Raw genomic sequence first — 18,980 nt, 5'->3', positions numbered from 1 at the left:
GTGTTCTCTGCATTTAACTCACATGTGACATAGCTGAGGGTAGCTTATTCAGCGCCCGGGGAGCAGTACTTTGCTTAAGGTACTTTTTGCTCAATGGTGCCTTGCAGCTCAGGGATTCGAACCAGCACTTTTTCAATTCCAAGCTTGCTTCCCTAACCATTCGGCCACCACTGCCTTAACTTAAGACTCCCGTGTTTTTTAGTGGATGTCATCATGTTTTCTGTTTACAGCTCATAATGATATGAAGAAATTTTGGGTATTTACACGGTTCCATGAATTTGTGATAGCAAAAAAAACATGCTTTATGAACCATTTTTGACCCCACTAGATGGTGCTATCTATTCACAAAAATGTCTCAGAGCACGCCCCAAAGTAAACAAAGATCTAGTGGGGTCAGAAAATACCGCAAATGCCTCATGAGGCTTTGTTTTCGGCCATCACTACTACACTTTTGATTTTAAAATTCCATAGTTTTCCCAGACTGTACTCAGGGATGCCACTGGCTGAAACTAAATGCCCTTCTGGTAAACTGAAGAAAACTAGAGGAAGGACGCATTACATTTTACTTGTTTTAATTTAAAAAAATGACAATTTTAAATGTATTCGCTTTTATTTTCTGTGACAGGTTACGAGAGATGATACACTTGATAAAACCACACAACATACCAAACGAATACTTGTACAATATGACATTCACCCTCTAGAAAAGGGCATTCCTGGTGCACAAAAATATATCATTTTACAGTTTGAAAGATGGCTTTGAAACGGCTTGGCTGTGTTGACTGTACACATGGGGTGCCTGATCTCAGAGCACACGCATGTGCAAATGCGAGGAAGCCATGTGGTATCGTGGGGGGTTCCCTTTTGCAGGGCGTACGTGTCACATGTACGAAAAGTGACCGTCGCTTCAATGGAAAGTGCATGCAAGGACGTTATACTCTTAATCTACAATGAAGGATGGCCACCACTGCTTCCTAAAACATCTCCTTTGCAAAACCATTTCATACAGTTGCAGCAGAACACACCCATGATGCCACAGGAATCCAGTGACTTAATGCAGAGGGTACCACCACCTGCTGACCGTGAACAGAGTGGACCGACTTCCCGTTTAAGCTCACCGGGGCAGTACAGGTCTTGGCTTACTTTGTAAGGGGTCTAGGCAGCCCCAGACCCCCCCTTTAAGACAATAAGGTGATTCTCTGGAGTGCTTCATGTTGTATATCTGGAATGCTGTGATTTACAGAGGAGTTTGGGTCTGGCTCCGTGTGCTTTCCTATTAAATAGCAGATCACTAACCCCTAATGTGCTACCTAAGGATGTTTACTGCTGGCTGCTGTTGGGCGGTCTGTCACTGGAAGTTAGATCCAGGTCAGTATGGAATAATACCTTTGCACTGAACTACACCGGATTGACAGTGCAGTTCCTAAATGGCTAAAGGCAGTGTATAGGACTTTCTCCTCCAGTCGGACTATGGAAGCTTTTCTGAACTGTGACCATAACAGCTTGAAAAGGAAAGTGGGCACCACATGTACCCTTAGTGAAATTTGGCCCTGTGTAACTCGTTTTGTTAGCACCCATGCTGCTCGTGGGGGTGGGGGGGGGGGGGGTGACTGTGGCCTTGCTGCCTGCCAGACCAGCATGCTGGACTTGAGAAAAGCCAGGGCCGCTGCAGTCATCAGCCACGGATGCATCCCGTGCATGTCGGGGGAGAAGCATAGCTGTGCTCATCGGAGCATTCACAAAAAAAAGGGGCAGACTCCCCCTAGTGGCCTCCAGGTTGCAGGATTTCATTTTAAATTCAGTCCAGTCTCAAATTCACATAAATATGAAATTACAATGGGACCAAAACTCATACCCATACCAAAGGCCACGAGGAGCAGAGTCTGACAGAGCATAATCTTGTGTGGGATGGAGAAAAACACAAACTGGTGTTTATGCATGTAAATCGGCAGAGTATAATAACCCTGCCATTGGGGTGAACTAGATATTAGGTAGGATTATGGATAATGAGAGTCTGATGAGCCTGTGGTGATGCCTGGTGGACAGAAGAGGATACAATTTCTGGCTTCTAAAGCAATTTCTTTTTCATGGATGCACTGCATGTAGGTAGTGATGACCAAATGAAGCTTCATGAACCAACTGTTGTATTTTTTGACGCCACTAGATGGTGCAATTCAAAAAAGGGCTCCTAGAGCACCATCTGGTGGGGCCAAAAAATACATGAAATGGTTCATGAAGCTTTTAGCCATCACTCCTTGTAGGATCTCTAGCAGTCCAAACACTTAGAGAACCACAAACAGTGACACGGTGAAGGGACCACAGGAATGGCCATATACAATGTAGAAAAATCAGTCAGGTGGTTGGGTTCAAATGAGGACATTTTCCCCATAGCAGCTGAAGAGATGGGGGCAGATGATGCGTGTTCAGGCCAGCTGTCGCTTAGGGGATGGGAGGAGCATGACTTGTACACAGATCTTTTTTTGACGCTTCAGTTTATTAACATTTTTTCCAAGCACAGGAACAGAGGGGCAGAATGAGTGATGGCATCTGATAGCTGCACAATGACAAGCAGCGATGGGCAAGAACAGCAGGGGTATAGCAGAAGATGCCACTACGTCGACGGATCGGACAAAACGCACACAAAACTTAATCACATGACAATCTGTTGTCCAAGACATCTCCAGGTGTTCAGAGCACATCAGATGCTACATTGTGCCATATGATACTGGAGGACACGGGAGGGCAGGGGAGGGGATGCAAAAACAATGCACCAACATGGGGGACTGTTAGGACCAATCTGATCACAGCCCTGCCAGTGTTGCAGTTGCCATAGTAACCCACTGCTAGGGACAAATGCATTTGCCTTCATTTCTCTCAGTAAGGTCAAAACCGCTTGGTTCGCCCAGGAAGGCAGTGATGCAGTCATACAGCTCTCTTGAAATTTACCCTTGTGAAAATGAGGTGGTCAGATGTTTACAGAGAGACTGGCGATTACCTACAGAGGACAGAAGTCTTCAGGAAGGGATAACTAGGATAAGAATACTCTTTTCCGCTGGGTAGTCTACACGCTAACTTTAAATATCTACACGTCCATTTATATGCAGATTTGTGTGATTTTATATATATATATATATATATATATATATATATATATATATATATATATATATATATATATATATATATATATATATATATATATATATATATAATCATATATTTTACACTGTCACCACAACAAATCTTGCATTTGCTGCAATAATACAAAGTTGAAAAAGTAGTAACCTTAATTTCATTATAAACTGCTGTACAAACAGGCAGTGTGGATTAACACTTACAGGACCCATTAGCGCTTGCACACCTCATTTGACAAAACGCTTGCCGACGACGACCAAAGCTAGTTTGCACTCCATGAGGTAACTGGGTCCTCAGCCAGAGCGAACTGGGCGGACACGGTCCCTAACTGTAACCACTTCTGCTCCTAGTGACTGCAGACACGGTCCCTAACTGTAACCACTTCTGCTCCTAGTGACTGCAGACACGGTCCCTAACTGTAACCACTTCTGCTCCTAGTGACGAGTGACTGCAGACACGGTCCCTAACTGTAACCACTTCTGCTCCTAGTGACGAGTGACTGCAGACACCTGACATTAACAGCCTTTAAATTCAGTCACAGTCCTTCAGAAGACACGGCATCCTCACGTCATAGGATGTTGTAGAGAGACACTGTTTCAAGGCATCGGATCTAGGATTCAGGATGGGGACAATGAACAGATGCTCAAAACTGATTGGGGGCTGGGAGGGGTGGGGAGCATACACACAATGGGATTATAGTTGCATATATAATTTATCCTTTACGATAAAACCATTGCGCAAGGGAGGAACGGGAATCAAACATTGTGAAACACTTTGAAGTGCAACAAATAGAAATGGCTGCTCATGGGGAAGAGAAACAGCCAGATGAAGCCATGTAATGGCCAACGTAACACAAAATTCTTGAACCCCCACCTCCAATTCCTAGCTCCCACCACCCCCCCATCCCTCCAGCAAGATCCCTGACACAATCAGACAGGTCTTCAAGACAAACCGAGTGGGGGAACTGCAACCCATGTGATAGCTGTGCGTTTCGTTCAGGATGGGGGGGGGGGTATGTGGCTGGCGGGGGGGGGGGCGGGGCTAGAGGGCTGGGTGGCACGAGGTGAACCAGTTGCCTCTTCAATTGGTCAGGGTGCTGGAGGCCCTGAAGTAGGACAGGAACTTGAAGCAAAGGCTCACCACGAAGTACCAGATGTTGCGGGCCATCTGGGAACGCGCAATAAACACACGCCAGATGAAGATCAGCAAGAGGGTGTTGAAGGTGTAGCGGATGTTCCTCAGCCTGCAGAAGGTCAGAAGAGAGAGAGTGGTCAAGAAGTCAAGCCAAACTTATACATGGGGTTCGGCTCCATTTGACAGAGCAGCGGGTCTATCTAGGCCTGAAAAGCAGGGGGGTGGGGGGGCTCACTTTCTCAGGTGCTGCCTGGCTGCCGGGATGTCCGACATGTCCTCGTTCAGCACGTACTTCTTGGTGCCAATGCAGTAGTTCTCGATGTACTCAGGCCAGTTCAGCTGGCGGACATCAAAGTTGAACATCTAAGGAACAAAATCGGTCGTAGTCCAAGTGTGAATCACTCAGAGCACCATCTGCGTGCCAATCGTTTAGAAATGCAGAAGTACGCAGAACAAGCACATCTGTTCATTTGTTACATCTAGCTCATTGCATATAGCAGTCATTTGGGCTTGAAGTTATGTGGATAAACTTTGGGGTTTCCCCCATCAACTCTGTGCCAGACTGCACAGTATTATGGGATGTGAGGACCTACCTTCCTGTCCTCTGGGGTCAGCTGGGCCATCAGCATGCTTACGTTGTCAGAGTTCCACTCCCAGTCCTGGCTACTGAAGTACTCCAGCAGCCCAATGGCCTTGTGCAACCTGTTGAAGATCCGCATCATCCTAGAGAGGAAGAATCCAGAAGCATTATGGATCAGCAGCCACAATCAGAGCACCCCCTAGTGGAGTGTTCTTCACACTGCCTGCCGCATGCTTAAGCACTGAGATGGAAGTGGTTCCTTACTGAGGCTTCTGCCCAGACAGCCGCAGGTAGAGGTCGTAGAGCAGGGCAGGGAATTTGTGGCTGACCAGGATCCAGTACTGGTTGATCAGATAATTGGAGGTGATGTTGGCGTTGGGTCTCCGGAAAGCCTGCTCCAGAGGGTTCCTCTTGAAGGTGGACATCACATGGTGCTCTGTCAAAGACGTCGACATCGTTTAGGTGTGTGAAAGTTAAAACAGGATGTGGCAGAAGTGATTATACGAAAGAGCGAATTCAATGAAATAACATCGTGCAAGTTTCTGTTTTGAATGCACTGCAGTCCATCTTTTGCCTTTGATAGTTCGCATTGTTATGAATGAAAAAGGTCAAGAGAATCTGCATTTCCGGCCGGATCCCTGATCCCGGCTCCCTGCTTGGTTTCTGTTATCTGTCGATGTCCCAACCAGTAAAGGAAAACAGCAAGTACCTTTGTTCCCGTCGTGGAGCTCCACCAGCCCAGATGTACCAAGAAGCTACAACATCCTTGCAGAACCCTGGGCCTGACCTAGATGAAGATTTCTGCACAGCTCGAGCCTCCGGCTGTCTGCCCGCCTAACCTCCACAGAAACGGCACTTCCCATCCCCAACAGGCTGTCACACGCCAACTGCTAACTCGCCGCGGTCTCTCTGGAAGGGCGTGACGCTAACAGTGACACTCGCATTTATTTCGAGTGAATCAAGCCAATTTCTTAACCGCTTTGCCCATGTGCTGCTCCTTCGAACAGGAGCTGGGATTTGGCAGATTTGCTGTTAACATAATTCTTAACAGAAGGCCAGACAAGGGTCACGTGCCCATGGATAATCTGTGCACGATCGGCGCTGTGATCGGGACATGGCTGGGTCTGGCACACGCAGGGGAAGTGCTCTGGGGTGATGCTGCCTTGTCTTAATTTTCCTCCTGCTTGGCTTCTGTTATTGGGGCAATCCATCAATGTCCCAACCAATGAAGGAAAACAGCATCTCTGGGAGGGGGTGGGGATTCTGTTGTTTTCTCCTGGACCTCCTCAAAGGGGGCAATGAGAACGTGACCACAGATGCACCCTGAAGAAAAACAATGACCAGTGTGGGATTCATCTCCCCCCCTTCGAGGCTGATTACATCAGGCTTCCACCAGAATGGCACATTAAGCGCCTGGACTGAAACTGTCCCTCCCCCTGCAAGGTATCTCTAAAATCACCTGCACTTTGGAGAAGAAAAAATAAATAAAAATCCAACTAGTTGAGATTAATAACTGACTCCGCAGGGGCACGTTTTCACACACCGCTTCTCAGTTTCCTCGGCCGCAGCAGCTGCAAAAAAACACTTGCTTCTTGTGCAAAAGTGCAGATTTAACAGAAAACCTGAGTTAAGTGTTTCAGCAGAGATTTCTGTTCAGCCTTCAGTTTGGGGAGACAAAATTAGCCCAACGCAAGCATTGCACAGAAAAAAAACCCTTATCCACAAACCTCAGGAGGACTTAACTACATGAAACTCAAACAATAATACAATTTCAATAACAGATAACGGAGCAGATAAGAAACTAACCCCCAACCAAGCCCCAGTCAAACTACAAGGGAGCCATACTGTCTTCTGGTCTGAACTGCACGCTTATCAGAACAAGAATGCTTTTCCTTTTAAACAAAGATCATCACTAAAAATGGGAGATTAATTCTGGTTTTCCAAGCAAAAGAACCACAGGGGTCTACCAAGTTCTTATCTGCAGGAGAGTGCTAGGATTGCGCCGAATCATGAACTGCATTTGAAAGTCAGACACTGATGTAAACAGGATACCCTCCCACTGCAGGGTTTAAACGATGTTGGACAGACGCTCAGATTCATTTAGATTCCCTTTTAAGGACATGACTGAGCAGCCTGGGTGTGAGTATGCAGAGAGCCACATTAATGACATCATCAAAAGACACGACACGTAGCGGAAGTGAGCCCCAACGCCTGTGGACCCTCACTCCGCTGCGGGGTGGGATGAGAGATGCCAGGGGGTCAGCCTTTGCTATCCGTCGATTCCCTGCCTTCCTCCTGTGCCTTGACAAGTTCCAGCTTTTCAACTGGGATTTTCCTGCCCCGATCAACAGTGAGGTCTAATTAGGAATGCAAGGCTGGGCCGGGATTGCTGACAAAGAAAGACAAAAAAAAAAAGGTACTCGAGATTCGATTAAATGTTCTGACAAGGCGCAGGCGTCTGCATTAGCTGCAGGCGTCTGCATTAGCTGCAGCATGGCTGCGCAGAAGCAGAGCAGGAACCCCAGCAGACACGGGTGTCCACTGCCCAGAGAGTTCGGCGCGGGCATGGGGGGGGCGGGGGGGTATAAAATAGCCAGTGCTGAATTTCCACTCCCAAACACCCGGCCAAGATTCAAAGAAAAATGGGGCCGAGATCTGTCCGCAGATTCCCATGGGCAAAACAAAGCGGCGGTCAGCTTGTCAACACTGGCCTGCTCCTCTAGCGTTACAAGGAGAAAACCGCTGCCGTTCCCGGCGCCTTGGAAGCATGACAACGGGGGGATATGGTGTCAGTGCAGATTGCCGTGTCCTCCGGTACCTGTCACAGATATCGCAGATCCAATAACAGGCATTTGCCAAATAGTGCACAGTGGAGGAGGGGGGGTTGGGGTTCCCCCATTACAGCTTTGATGGGCTCTAATCCAAGTCAGAAGCGGCAGACAGGCATGCCACCGCCATGATGTCAGCACAGAAGGCTAAGAGGAGTATCACATGACCCTAGCAGACCTCAAACCCAAAGTCAGTTGCCATGGTGATACCCATTGTAATTCTAGTACAGGTATCTGCTCCGCTCAGATCACCGGAATGGACTGGGGTCAGAAAGCTGACAGTCTCTCATGCTTTACTGTTGGAGACCAAACATATCGATCAGCTTCGTCTGGGTCTATAAATGCAAATTTATACTGATATTGAGAAAGAACTTTTCATGGAACGATCGAATAGGAGACCTTAGATAACTGCTCCACTTGGTGTAAGACTAACGAAACAACAAAAAAGTAATTCAATACTGTTTTTACAGATATAGTAAGAAGTTAAACATAAAAATGCCTCGGGACATGAATTAGTGACCGATGTATGACAGCTTAACTACCAAAAACTTGCCTGAAGTGATTATCCACAAGTGCAAGGAGCTTCATTCAGAAACTAACAGGACTGGTAAAGACTCCCAGCAAGCTGACAGCTTATCCAGGCTCGGCCTCCCAGCCCCGTCCCTGCGGATGGACATTCTGGAGGAAATCTCCTGGCACGACTGTCTGCCACGCCCAGCGTTTCCCAATCCGGTCCTCGGGGGACACACAGACAGTCCAGGTTTTTGCTCTCTCCCAGCTCCCGGTTGGCAAAATACAAAAATGTGGACCGTCTGGCAGGGATCTCGGAAGGAGCCAAAACATGGATCGACTGTAGGTCCCCGAGGACCGGACTTTGAAGCACTGTCCTAACCGGAATTTTTGGTTGTGCATCCTTTCACCATCCGAAGAGCCACTGCGAAGCCGAGTCCATCTCCAAAAGGGAGGGTGGGGGCCAATGGCCTCACTATCTAATCACAGCTGGCACGGTACCCAAAACGGAAGCATCCGCATTCCTACCCTTCATCTGTACAGCCATTTGCTCACTGACGCAGCCTCCCATTCCCCTCCAGACGGAGTAGCTCTCAGCACGGTGATGCGTCTCAATCACAAAGCTCCGTGAAGTCTCTGCACCCACACACGCCGGCTGGGGCCTCTGAGGGGTTCGGGGCTTTGGTTCAGGTGTACGGGGCTTCAGTCACAAGGGATTTATCTTTATTTTATTCGTTTCATCAATACGAAAGTCTGCCAAGCCCAACAGATCCTGCACTGCCAGCTCCCACCTACCCAGGTCACAGCACTTAGCAATGTAGGTAGACTCATAACACACCAGCAGGGGGCGCACAATCACCACCCAGATTGCGTAAATTAACTTTGCGTAAACCAACACGCAAACATTAGCACCTTGCCGTATCCATCGCTTACAAATAAAATGCTTAAAATGCCCGAGTAACAACACAGTGCGCCCCCCCCCCCCGAAAGTGGACATGACATGGTGCAGTTCACACTGAAGCCCACAGAATACCTAAGGATGCCAGAGCACCCACCCCCACCAGAGCTGCCGTGGCGACCCACAATCCCACACACTCACCAATCTCTCCCCAGTGGAAGGGGTTGATACCCCCCGTTGTGCAGTTGTACACCAGTGCAGATTTTGGTCTAAACGAGAAACGGGGTGGAGAAAAAGAAAGAAGTCAGATTGAAGATACCTCTGCTTCAGGCTACGGTGATGGCTGTTCCTCAGAATGTGCTTCATGAGCCTACATTTTAATAAAAGACACTTGTTAGTGTTATTGAGGCCAGACCTCCTGAGGAGTGCAGAAATAAGACTGAAGTGCAGACCACGGCTCTGTCTGTAGCATTTTTGGGGCACGTTGTCAGGAATGGCTGCGAATGTAGCGGGGCGATTCCAGGATTTATTAAGGTGGGGCCCAGAAAGGGGATATTTCAGAGGGGCCAACCTTATTAGCCAATGATATGCTCTGAAATTGGTGACTGACAGGAGAGGGGCACTCCGAGGGGCCAATCATCTTTCAGCTGGGGGCCAGTGCCCCGGCGGCCCCACCCCTGTAAGGCACAGGGTCCCGCTGTCCCGAGCAGCTCTGCAGAGGTACGCAGGCGACTCGGTTAAGGAAGAGGCATCTGGTACAATTAAGCGAGGCCAGCTGCCAGCCCACAGCCCCGCGAACACTGATGACTAATGTTCTGAAACAGTACCTCCATTTATGGAATACCAAGAAACCGCTTATCTGACTAAAGGCGAAAGATGCGGGGTGGATGGCGCGGCCGTCACATTCCAAGGGCCGGAGGCGGGCGTCAGTCACCTGTGGACGGCCGTGTACCACCCGGCGGCCAGGGTGAGGTTGATGACTACGTCCACCGGGATGAGGTCGGCCACTGCGTCATTGCTGGCCCTCATGGTGCGTAGGATGCCTTTGCCAGCCTGGGGGGCAGCAGCCAGGGGAAGGGGGCACAATTAAGGTGGGACCCAGATCCTCACAAAAGGCGACTGGTTCCCAGAACCATTCTAGCAGGGGTGGGGAACCTGATCCATGGAGAGCCGGTGCGGGATTTTCCAATCCGCTTATCCTATTGGGTCGCGGGGGGTCCGGAGCCTACCCCGGAAGCAATGGGCACGAGGCAGGGGACAACCCAGGATGGGGGGCCAGCCCATCGCAGGGCACACTCACACACCATTCACCCACACATGCACACCGTCGGGCAATTTAGCAACTCCAATTAGCCTCAGCATGTCTTTGGACTGTGGGGGGAAACCGGAGTACCCGGAGGAAACCCCACGACGACATGGGGAGAACATGCAAACTCCGCACACATGTGACCCAGGCGGAGACTCGAACCCGGGTCCCAGAGGTGTGAGGCAACAGTGCTAACCACTGCACCACCTTTCAATCAGCCAATAATAAAGCAGCAATACTCAACTCCAGTCATGGGGACCCACTGTTATTGGCTGATTGTGAGGTCATCCCAAAAACCCACACTCACACCAGCTCTCCACGGATCAGGTTCCCCACCCCTGCATTCTAGGCTTGCCAAAGAGACAAAGCTCCGTCAGGGAATCTGAACACCACCAGGGAGGGACTCACCGCGATGAAGACCCCACTCGGCCCATTGAAGTTGTCGATCCAGCCCTAAGGAGCGAAAACACAGGGTCTTACTGCGTCGGTGGGGAGAAACAAAACTACAGACATCGATTAGTAAATTAAAAATGCATGAAACCACTTGTAAGAGACCGAGGTGTTTCTCAGACTGTGGGTTATTCATGAGCATTATGGGCTGTGGGGGAGGGGGAGAGTTGCCACAGGGGACCCTCACAGGGATAAAGGATTAAAGGAATCTCTGAGCGCCCCACCCTGTGTACTCTGTGTGTCCCGCTTGCCAAGGAGCTGCCCCTCCCAGACCCAACGGGCCACGAGCTTCAGCACCTGGCCCTGCACTCACAGTCAGGCACTTAGCAACAGTCTGAGCCATTTTACCCAAATACACTCCTGCACAAAACAGGAAAACTAACCTGCAAAGTAATGGAATATAATTATTCATCAGCTAATGAATTGAAGTAAAACATATTTAACGCACTGTAATAAATTACATTAGCAATGGCTCATCCTGCCCCACATTCCACCGTCAGAAACATCCCATGGAACGAGCATCTCAGAACAGGCAGTGTTGCCATGGTAACAGTCCCACGACACGCCCGTGTACAAACGTCAACCATCCCCCCCCCAGAGAAGGACAGGCACTGTATGGCGCAAACCTGCGTCATACAGTGGGGAGCCACGTGGCCTGTCTAGCCTTGCGAATGGGATTTACACCCCCCCCCCAATTAAGCACAATGTCACTGGCAGCCCCCAGGGACGCTGTAGCCGGTCGCCGCTGGCAGGCCGTGAAACCAGACACCTCTAACGACGCCTGTCACATCTCCGATTTCACAAACGCTCTCTGGGCTGCAGGTGGGATACCTGCTGATGTCAAGCCTGGGTTCGGACCGGAAGCAGCTGGACGAGGCCCGGGCACACTCAAACCCCAGCAGGGCTTTATTTAAATCAAGACAAATCCTTCATGGCATTAAAACAAACGCTGTCATTACCGATAACACACCCTTTCCTGATGGAAAACTAAACGCAAGGCTCAGGAGCATATATATATATATATATATATATATAGGCACAGGCCCACAGGGGCACTGGTCCCAGCTGAAGGCTGACTGGCTCGTCACTCACCGACTCAAAACATCATTGGATAATAAGTTTGGCCCCCCCCCTGTATGAATTATGGCTTCTTATGCCTCCACCTTAAAAATATCTAGGATTGCCCCTGCTAAGGCCACATCATCATTAATGTGATCCCAAGCAGGAAACGATGGCAGAGTAAAATCCCCACAAGCATCAGGTTCGTGCCTCTTCAGGGCAGAAAACGGAGCCATTACAGCAAAAGGCTGCTTCATACAAGCCAGACTCCTTCAAGCGACACATTTTCAGGGGTTTCCTATCAGGGTCCTTTTAATCCGGCAGTTACCGTTCGCCATCATTCAGGATTACGGCTCTGCTACTCCAGCTGGAAAAGTACATTAGAAACTACAGGCATCCTTAGCTATGGAAACCACCGGGGAAAAGTCTGCTAACCACAGCCTGTTCTGCCAGCTCCTAGCCCAGTGCCAGGGAGCTAGAGAAACACCAGACCATTCGTCGTTAGTGGTGACCATGAGATCAGGCTAACGCAGCCACTATGAAAACATCGGCACGAAATAGACGTCAACAGCCTCAATCAATGAGCACCTCAGCGCCAACAAAAATGGAATTACAGCTATGAGTGGTAAATTGTGCCAAAGACCATAAACCTTTAGTGAACGTAGCTGATGATGTCATGATTGCCACAAGTCCCAACCAATGACCAAAGAGAATGGTGTTTCATCACCAGTATGACATGGATACACGAATCAGGGCCATTGGGGGAGAGCGGCAGCTTCAGGATGCTCACCGGAAAGGGCTCTTGCCAGCTGGCACCCACGATGGAAGGCCGTATGATGGCCACACTCAACTTGTCGCTCTCCTGCTGGACCACGCACTCTGCCAGGGCTTTGGTGTACGTGTAGGTGTTGGGCCGCTCCCCGATGAGGCGGGGCGTGATCTCACGCACCATGCCATCGTCCATCCACCTAGGGGAGTGGGGCGACACAGCAAGGTTAAGCCTGTGCTGCTCTGAACTTGTACAAGACGAGAATAATGTACGAGCAGAGGTGCATTTTGGGTGACATGCAGAGGGAAGGATCAACCCGTGGCTGCTCAGTACTCACTCCAGAGAGTCAATCAGCTTCTTGGGTTCCACGGGAGGAGGGTAGATGACCTCGTCGATATGTCTACGGTTGCAGTTTGCATAGGCGGTGGAGATGTGGACGAAGGCCTCTAGGTTCTGCATCTGCTTGGCCAGACTCAACAGCTGCTGCGTGGCGATGACATTTAGCTGGAGGGCGTGTCTGATGGAGAGGTGGGTGAAGAGAGCAGAGGGTTCAGGGGCAGCACATCACAACTGGGTGGCGCACGACACTGGACCAGAACACAGTGTTCCCTCCGCCATGCCTCCAGTCTAGATTCCACTTCAATTCAGATGTCTTTTCTAGAACATACCATATCAGTATTAGGGAAATGTGATTAATGGGATTAGAACTACAGTAACTGCAAAGAGAAGGCGACCTCTTCAGGCTTAAATCTCACGTGAGAGTGACAAGGACCACAGGCCCAAATCCTGGTATGTCCCAAGTGGAGTATGAATCAGTCAAACAATGCATTTCCTTGCAGAAGACAGCAATCATATACCACAGTGCAGATTAAGCTTCCTTGCATCCAATGTACGCAAGACCAAGACTTCAAGGTCTTTGTGAAGGCAGACATACCAAGACCTGTCGTTTCCATCATCTCAACACAGTGCCTCAGCACAAGAACAAATCAAAGAGAGACTTCTCACAACTCTGCTTAATATGGGGTGTCTTGTATGCTTCCAGGGTAAGTATGGTGCTGAAGCCCTTGTCCTCAGTCAGATGCTAAAACTGTTTCAAAAGCAAGTGAGTGCTTGCATCTAAAGGGAAAAGTCACTTAAACAATTATGGCTTAAAAGAGAAACCACTATGCAGTAAGATCCCTCAACAGGCCCATGCATGCAGTAATTACCTTAAACAAAATCCACAACTCTACACACTCTACTTTGTTCAATGGGAGCTGAAATATAGGTCGTTAGACCCAAGTCAGCCTACAAAGTCATACTGATGAAAATAAAGCCTAAACAAAAGCCATTTATCAAAGTCCAATGGCTAATCAAAGCCTTGCTAACCTGGTATCAAGCTTATCAAATACTTTGACATCCAGGTAAATTTGTATCACCTCAAAGTAAGTCAACAATGGATGCTTTCACACTGTACGGACTTTCAGGAACCAGAACTTTATTCCTGGAACCAGGAACCTTTGTCATGTTCACACTGCAGGGACTCGACCCGATTATAGTTCCTCAGAGGCAGTGTCTGGAACCCTTCCCTACTCCTGACTGGGTACTTGTTGTCCCAACACGAACACTACTGGGGAGGCACTTACAGTGATATCTTGCCGACTGGTTGACCACAAGCAATGGCATTAACTTGGAAGTTATGCGGAAGTGCATAGAAACAGTGCTGGTGGAGCAAAAATTGAGCAGATGCAAATTTATTTTTGTACCTCAGTTACATTTACTGCATCAGTAAATACCCTCTTACCTGCGAGTTTGTATTTATGCATTGGGAAATTTTATTGTTTATTTTTATTGTCACTGACATGTTTTCTTTATTAACTGACAGTGCCAGCGGCGAAAAACTTCCCCGTGCCTAATAACGGGACAGAGTTACTTTGTTTATTCAGCAGAAGACTAAAGATCAATCTACTGGTCCGAACATTAAATTGTAAATGCGTTACAGGTTGCAAAAATAAATAAAAGGCCCTTTTTTTCTCATGATTAATCCCCCCAATAAGTAACAAAACATCTAGTTCATCTCCCATTGTTTTGGGGTAGTGGTGTAGTTTCATAAGAAATTGTGTGTGATGTTTAACTTACGGTACATGCAAAAAACCTATTTAGCATAAAGGTCCCAGTACCTGTTCTTTGGTGTGAAAGTGACACACAAAAGAGGTCAGGAGCTACAAAAAAAAAGTTCCCACTTGAGACAACCCAAGAACTTGGAACCAGACACAAGGCTCCAGAACTTCAGTGTGAAAGCACCCAGCGGATATGATAAAAGCTCGGCTGCAGAAAACCACACACTTCCTGGCTTTCGGATCATCAAGCCACCCCCACTGCAGCACAAACACCTGACTTTAATAATGACCCCTCTTACTGTCTTCCTGTCTGGATCATGTGGGTGGACCTGCTGGCTTGGGACTATAGGGAATTCAGAAGGGGTACACTTTCCACCAGAAATATAGTAAAACGAAGCTCGAGGACACAATTAGTGGATGATCCCTTTCCAGAAGTTAAGATACGGAACTCTCCAGGGTCAATTCCCAGTTGAGGGGATGACCCATTACTGGGGGGAGGGGTGCTGGTTAAACTCCTAGAAGCAGAGTTGGCGTGTCCTCTGAAATGTTCCAGTAAAACATCCAAGTGGTTTTAAAAAAAAATAAAAATTAAAACTGCATGATACCATCATCTAAGTTTGCCGGGGTGAACAGAGGTTTAGTTAGTCTCTCTCGAACCACAAGAAACACTCACTTGAGAGGCTCATCAAAGCGGATGGTGGCGGCGCAGTGGAAGACTACGTTGACGCAGGCGGCCAGTTTGGTGATGTCCTGCGGGCTGATGGCCAGGCCGGGCTGGGTCAGCTCGCTGCTCACCGGTACCACCTTCTTGTGGAAGTCTGGGTTGTCCTCCCGCACACGGTCAAACAGCTGCAACACAAGAACGCTGCCACATAAGACCCCCACAGCCTCAAGCAATCCATCACAGGAGCCTACATCTTACAGGAAAGTTTGAATCAGCTGCTCAGGGTACCTCAGGAGTGCCTTGCTGGTCGGGGATTCGAACCTGCAATCCTTCAATTACAAGTGCACACCCCTAACCATCAAGCCACCACTGCCCACTTTTTTTTACTTATTTATTTGTTTATTTATTTATTTTAATGCATGTTTGCATAAATGCACATGGAGCATTAGTGATGTTCTGAAAATGCAGCCTTAACCCAAAGTCAAACTTTCAAAAGAAGCACAGTCCTCCAAGCGAGTGGGACTGAATCAAGAACTTCTATATCATGTGACCACAAGCAGCTACACTGATGACCGCTTTCCCGTAGGCAGCTCATGGAAGACGGGCCTCTCGTTTCCGCGTTGGCACTTCCCCCAACTGGGCACGGCTGTCCTGCCACTACTCATCACTCTGGGGAAACTGGCTTCTGAAGAATTCTCACATGGTGTTAGCTAAGCTGCCACAGTACTAATCAAGGATTTTCTTTCATTTCTCATTGCGCAAGCGAGAATACACAAGTACAACAAAATGTGGTACCAGCCTCCTTGATCGATCACCCCCATGTTATATAGGCTAACCAAAGGAATAACGTATCAAGTACAACAGGCAAGGGTAGTCTGTGGGTACAAAAGACAAGCTCTAAAGTGTAAGAGCTCACAAATGAAGAGAACTGATCCCCAACCCCCCCCCCCCCCCCCCCCCCACACACACACACACACACACACACATTCCTGTGCTACTTTACAGAGCCATGTGGTGGTGGAATGTTGTTCTCTTGACATGCAAGCTGTCACAAATGCACATGGCTCCTGGTATGTGTGTGAAGGACGACCTGCACAGAACATTCCAGATGCAGCCACTTGATACAGACCATCCAGGCAGAGTTCCCAGACAGGAAGAACACACCAAGTCCTCCGCTGCATTCACAAGAGAGTCAGGGGAGAGACACAGACTGCTGAGCATATCCTGTCAGGAGCAAGCTTCACAAAGACGCAAGGAGCCTGCATTTCACTACACCTGTACCACAGAAAACCTGCTGATTTCAGGTAAAACATCCCGGTCATGAGTCACCGGCCGGTAATATTCTATAAAAGACCACATCGTCTTGAGACTCCAGATCGGCAGAAGTAAAAAAATCGTGCACTGGAAGTGCATGGATGAAAAGGGCAATGTTTGAGTGGGCAGGTGGTGCTGACAACCAACCGGTGACATCCTGATGTAGAAAAGCCTTCATTCTTCCGCTGACCAATGCAGAATAAAGGACAGTGTTGTAACACTTACACACACACACACACACACACCTATTACCACCCAGAGGCAGTCACAACAGAAACTATGAGAGGATAAAAACAGTCAGCAGTGTGGTACCTCAGCGTGAATTTTTACCATAGTAGGCTCTTCAACACATAGCCTTTATTAAGGAGCAGCCACTCATTTCACCCAAAGTTCATCTTCATGAGGAAGTGGTGAAACTTCACGGTACATCTAGCCGAACACCCACGGCATAACAATAAACCTTTCCGCAATGTTACCGAGGCACAGCAGACACTCAGCGTTCACCAGCAGGGGTCATACCACACAGCAGCGAAGCAGAAATGTAATCGGCCCTCATCCACGGATGAGGCCTTTAATCTCCCAAAACATTTATGGAGGTACATTCCTAAAGCCAGATGCCATCTGTGAAAGGAGTCCAAAGCTGGTACAGACAAGCCAGAAGGCGGTCAGGGCGTGTGTCAGGAGAGAAAGCCTGGCAGGGTGCTGGGGGGGGGGTGGAAGGAGGCAGAGGGTAAAGGGATCAGATTCCCTCCATGTGCCACTCGCCCACTTCACCGACAGAATTCCACAGCCCAGCCGAGGCCGGGCCCTGCTGGCCGGCCAAGTGGAAATGAAGACGTACGAGATCAGAGCAGAGCTATTTTTAGGGAGAAGGATTTTTGGGAAGGCCGTGCGAGGTGAACCCTTTGTTAAGGAACTGACAAGCAGCAGGAATACAGGCCGCATTGTGTGCGTTTTGGATAAATCCCTGGAATGCGCTGAGTGTCCTGCACAGACATACAATGTGGGGAAGGCGGTGAGGGGATGCCGGCTGATTGGTCGGCCCCACCGCTCCTCCCTGCCAGCCTGTGGAAGGTTCCGCAGCCGTGAAAGGGACAATTGTGCGTGTGCGTTAACTGGTGCGAGCGATCCAGCTGCTCGGCGACAAGCACGGGCTGGCACCACTGGACCCGGGACATGAATAGTCAGAGCACAGCTGGGGCTCATGCTGATAACGGAAGGCAAGTCGGGCGAGGCTGCTCACATGACCAGAGACAAGAAACTTTGGTTGTAAGTTTACTTAAAAGTATTTTAAAAGATAAATGAGACCTCGAAGAAACAAACGGCTTCATGGCATGAATTGTGCAACAGCTGCACAAACAAGTCACATTCAGAACGCAAGATATTTTTACCCATAGTGGCCAAACCAGCAGCGTTTCTTCCTGAACGATGAGTAAGACTAGAACACGTGTCCCAGGCCTAGTCACATGACCCCCTACTAAACCCAACCCCAGTCACCCCAGATCAGCCTGCTCAGGCAAGACAAGGGTCTGAAGGACAGATGACAGGTAGCACAGCAACCCCCAGCCTGGGATTAGATCAAACAAGGACTAAGCCAACAAAGAAGAGTGCACTCATTAGCACAGAGAGGTGACAAAGTGGCAGGACTGACAGCTCCAGGCTGCCTTGGTGCACACACTTCCAGTCTGCATTTCCGACAGCCACTGGAATTTGAATAGGATAACATCAGGCAGGGATGTATAATTACACGACACATATTCCTTTACTCCCCTCAGATGCATCATGTGATTCTGCCCTTGACTAATGAGAGGGGACGCTCTGCAGCCTATGGGAAAGCATGATGTAACATGAAGCGCGTCAGTTCCTCTCTTCCTGCACTCTGCTGGCTCACTTCATCTCCACGTGTGTTTCTGGGAGGTAGGGCTTCAATGCAGAGCTCCGAAACCAAGAAATTCAGGGCACCGCGCAAATCTTAGGGTCTGTACCGTTTTAGACATGAGATCTCCAAGCAGTGCTTAACATAGCTAATGTTTCAACAGGTGTCTTCTAACAAAGATGAAAGTGGTTACTAATACAAAGAATGAATAACCTCCACGCTTAAGACAGTCTGACCGCATGTCTGTCGCTTATGAGAAAACTCGGATCTTTCAGCCATGTCGGTAAACAAAGGTGGAGGCACTAACACATGCAAGCAACACTTCTCAGAGGAAAGCACCAGCTGCCGGGACGAAATG

At 48.8% G+C, this 18,980-nt stretch overlaps 1 protein-coding gene across 4 annotated transcripts in view; it reads right to left on the bottom strand.

Annotated features, from left to right (window-relative positions):
- Window positions 1-591: 591 nt before the first annotated feature.
- Window positions 592-18,980, bottom strand: part of LOC125738126 (fatty acyl-CoA reductase 1-like) — a 40,721-nt gene continuing 22,332 nt past the window's right edge. For all 4 annotated transcript variants that reach the window (XM_049006785.1, XM_049006786.1, XM_049006788.1 and 1 more), the window contains exons 3-12: window positions 15,442-15,617; window positions 13,007-13,186; window positions 12,691-12,868; window positions 10,800-10,844; window positions 10,020-10,138; window positions 9,287-9,354; window positions 5,114-5,285; window positions 4,863-4,992; window positions 4,505-4,632; window positions 592-4,378 (exon numbers count right to left, since the gene is read on the bottom strand). In XM_049006785.1, coding sequence (XP_048862742.1) covers window positions 4,216-4,378; window positions 4,505-4,632; window positions 4,863-4,992; window positions 5,114-5,285; window positions 9,287-9,354; window positions 10,020-10,138; window positions 10,800-10,844; window positions 12,691-12,868; window positions 13,007-13,186; window positions 15,442-15,617 — 1,359 coding nt within the window. In that variant the 3' untranslated portion in view covers window positions 592-4,215. The remainder of the gene's footprint in view (window positions 4,379-4,504; window positions 4,633-4,862; window positions 4,993-5,113; window positions 5,286-9,286; window positions 9,355-10,019; window positions 10,139-10,799; window positions 10,845-12,690; window positions 12,869-13,006; window positions 13,187-15,441; window positions 15,618-18,980) is intronic.

The sequence above is a fragment of the Brienomyrus brachyistius genome, chromosome 3 (genome assembly GCF_023856365.1).
Source record: "Brienomyrus brachyistius isolate T26 chromosome 3, BBRACH_0.4, whole genome shotgun sequence".
NCBI lineage: Eukaryota > Metazoa > Chordata > Actinopteri > Osteoglossiformes > Mormyridae > Brienomyrus > Brienomyrus brachyistius.
This window is presented reverse-complemented; position numbering and strand designations above follow the sequence as displayed.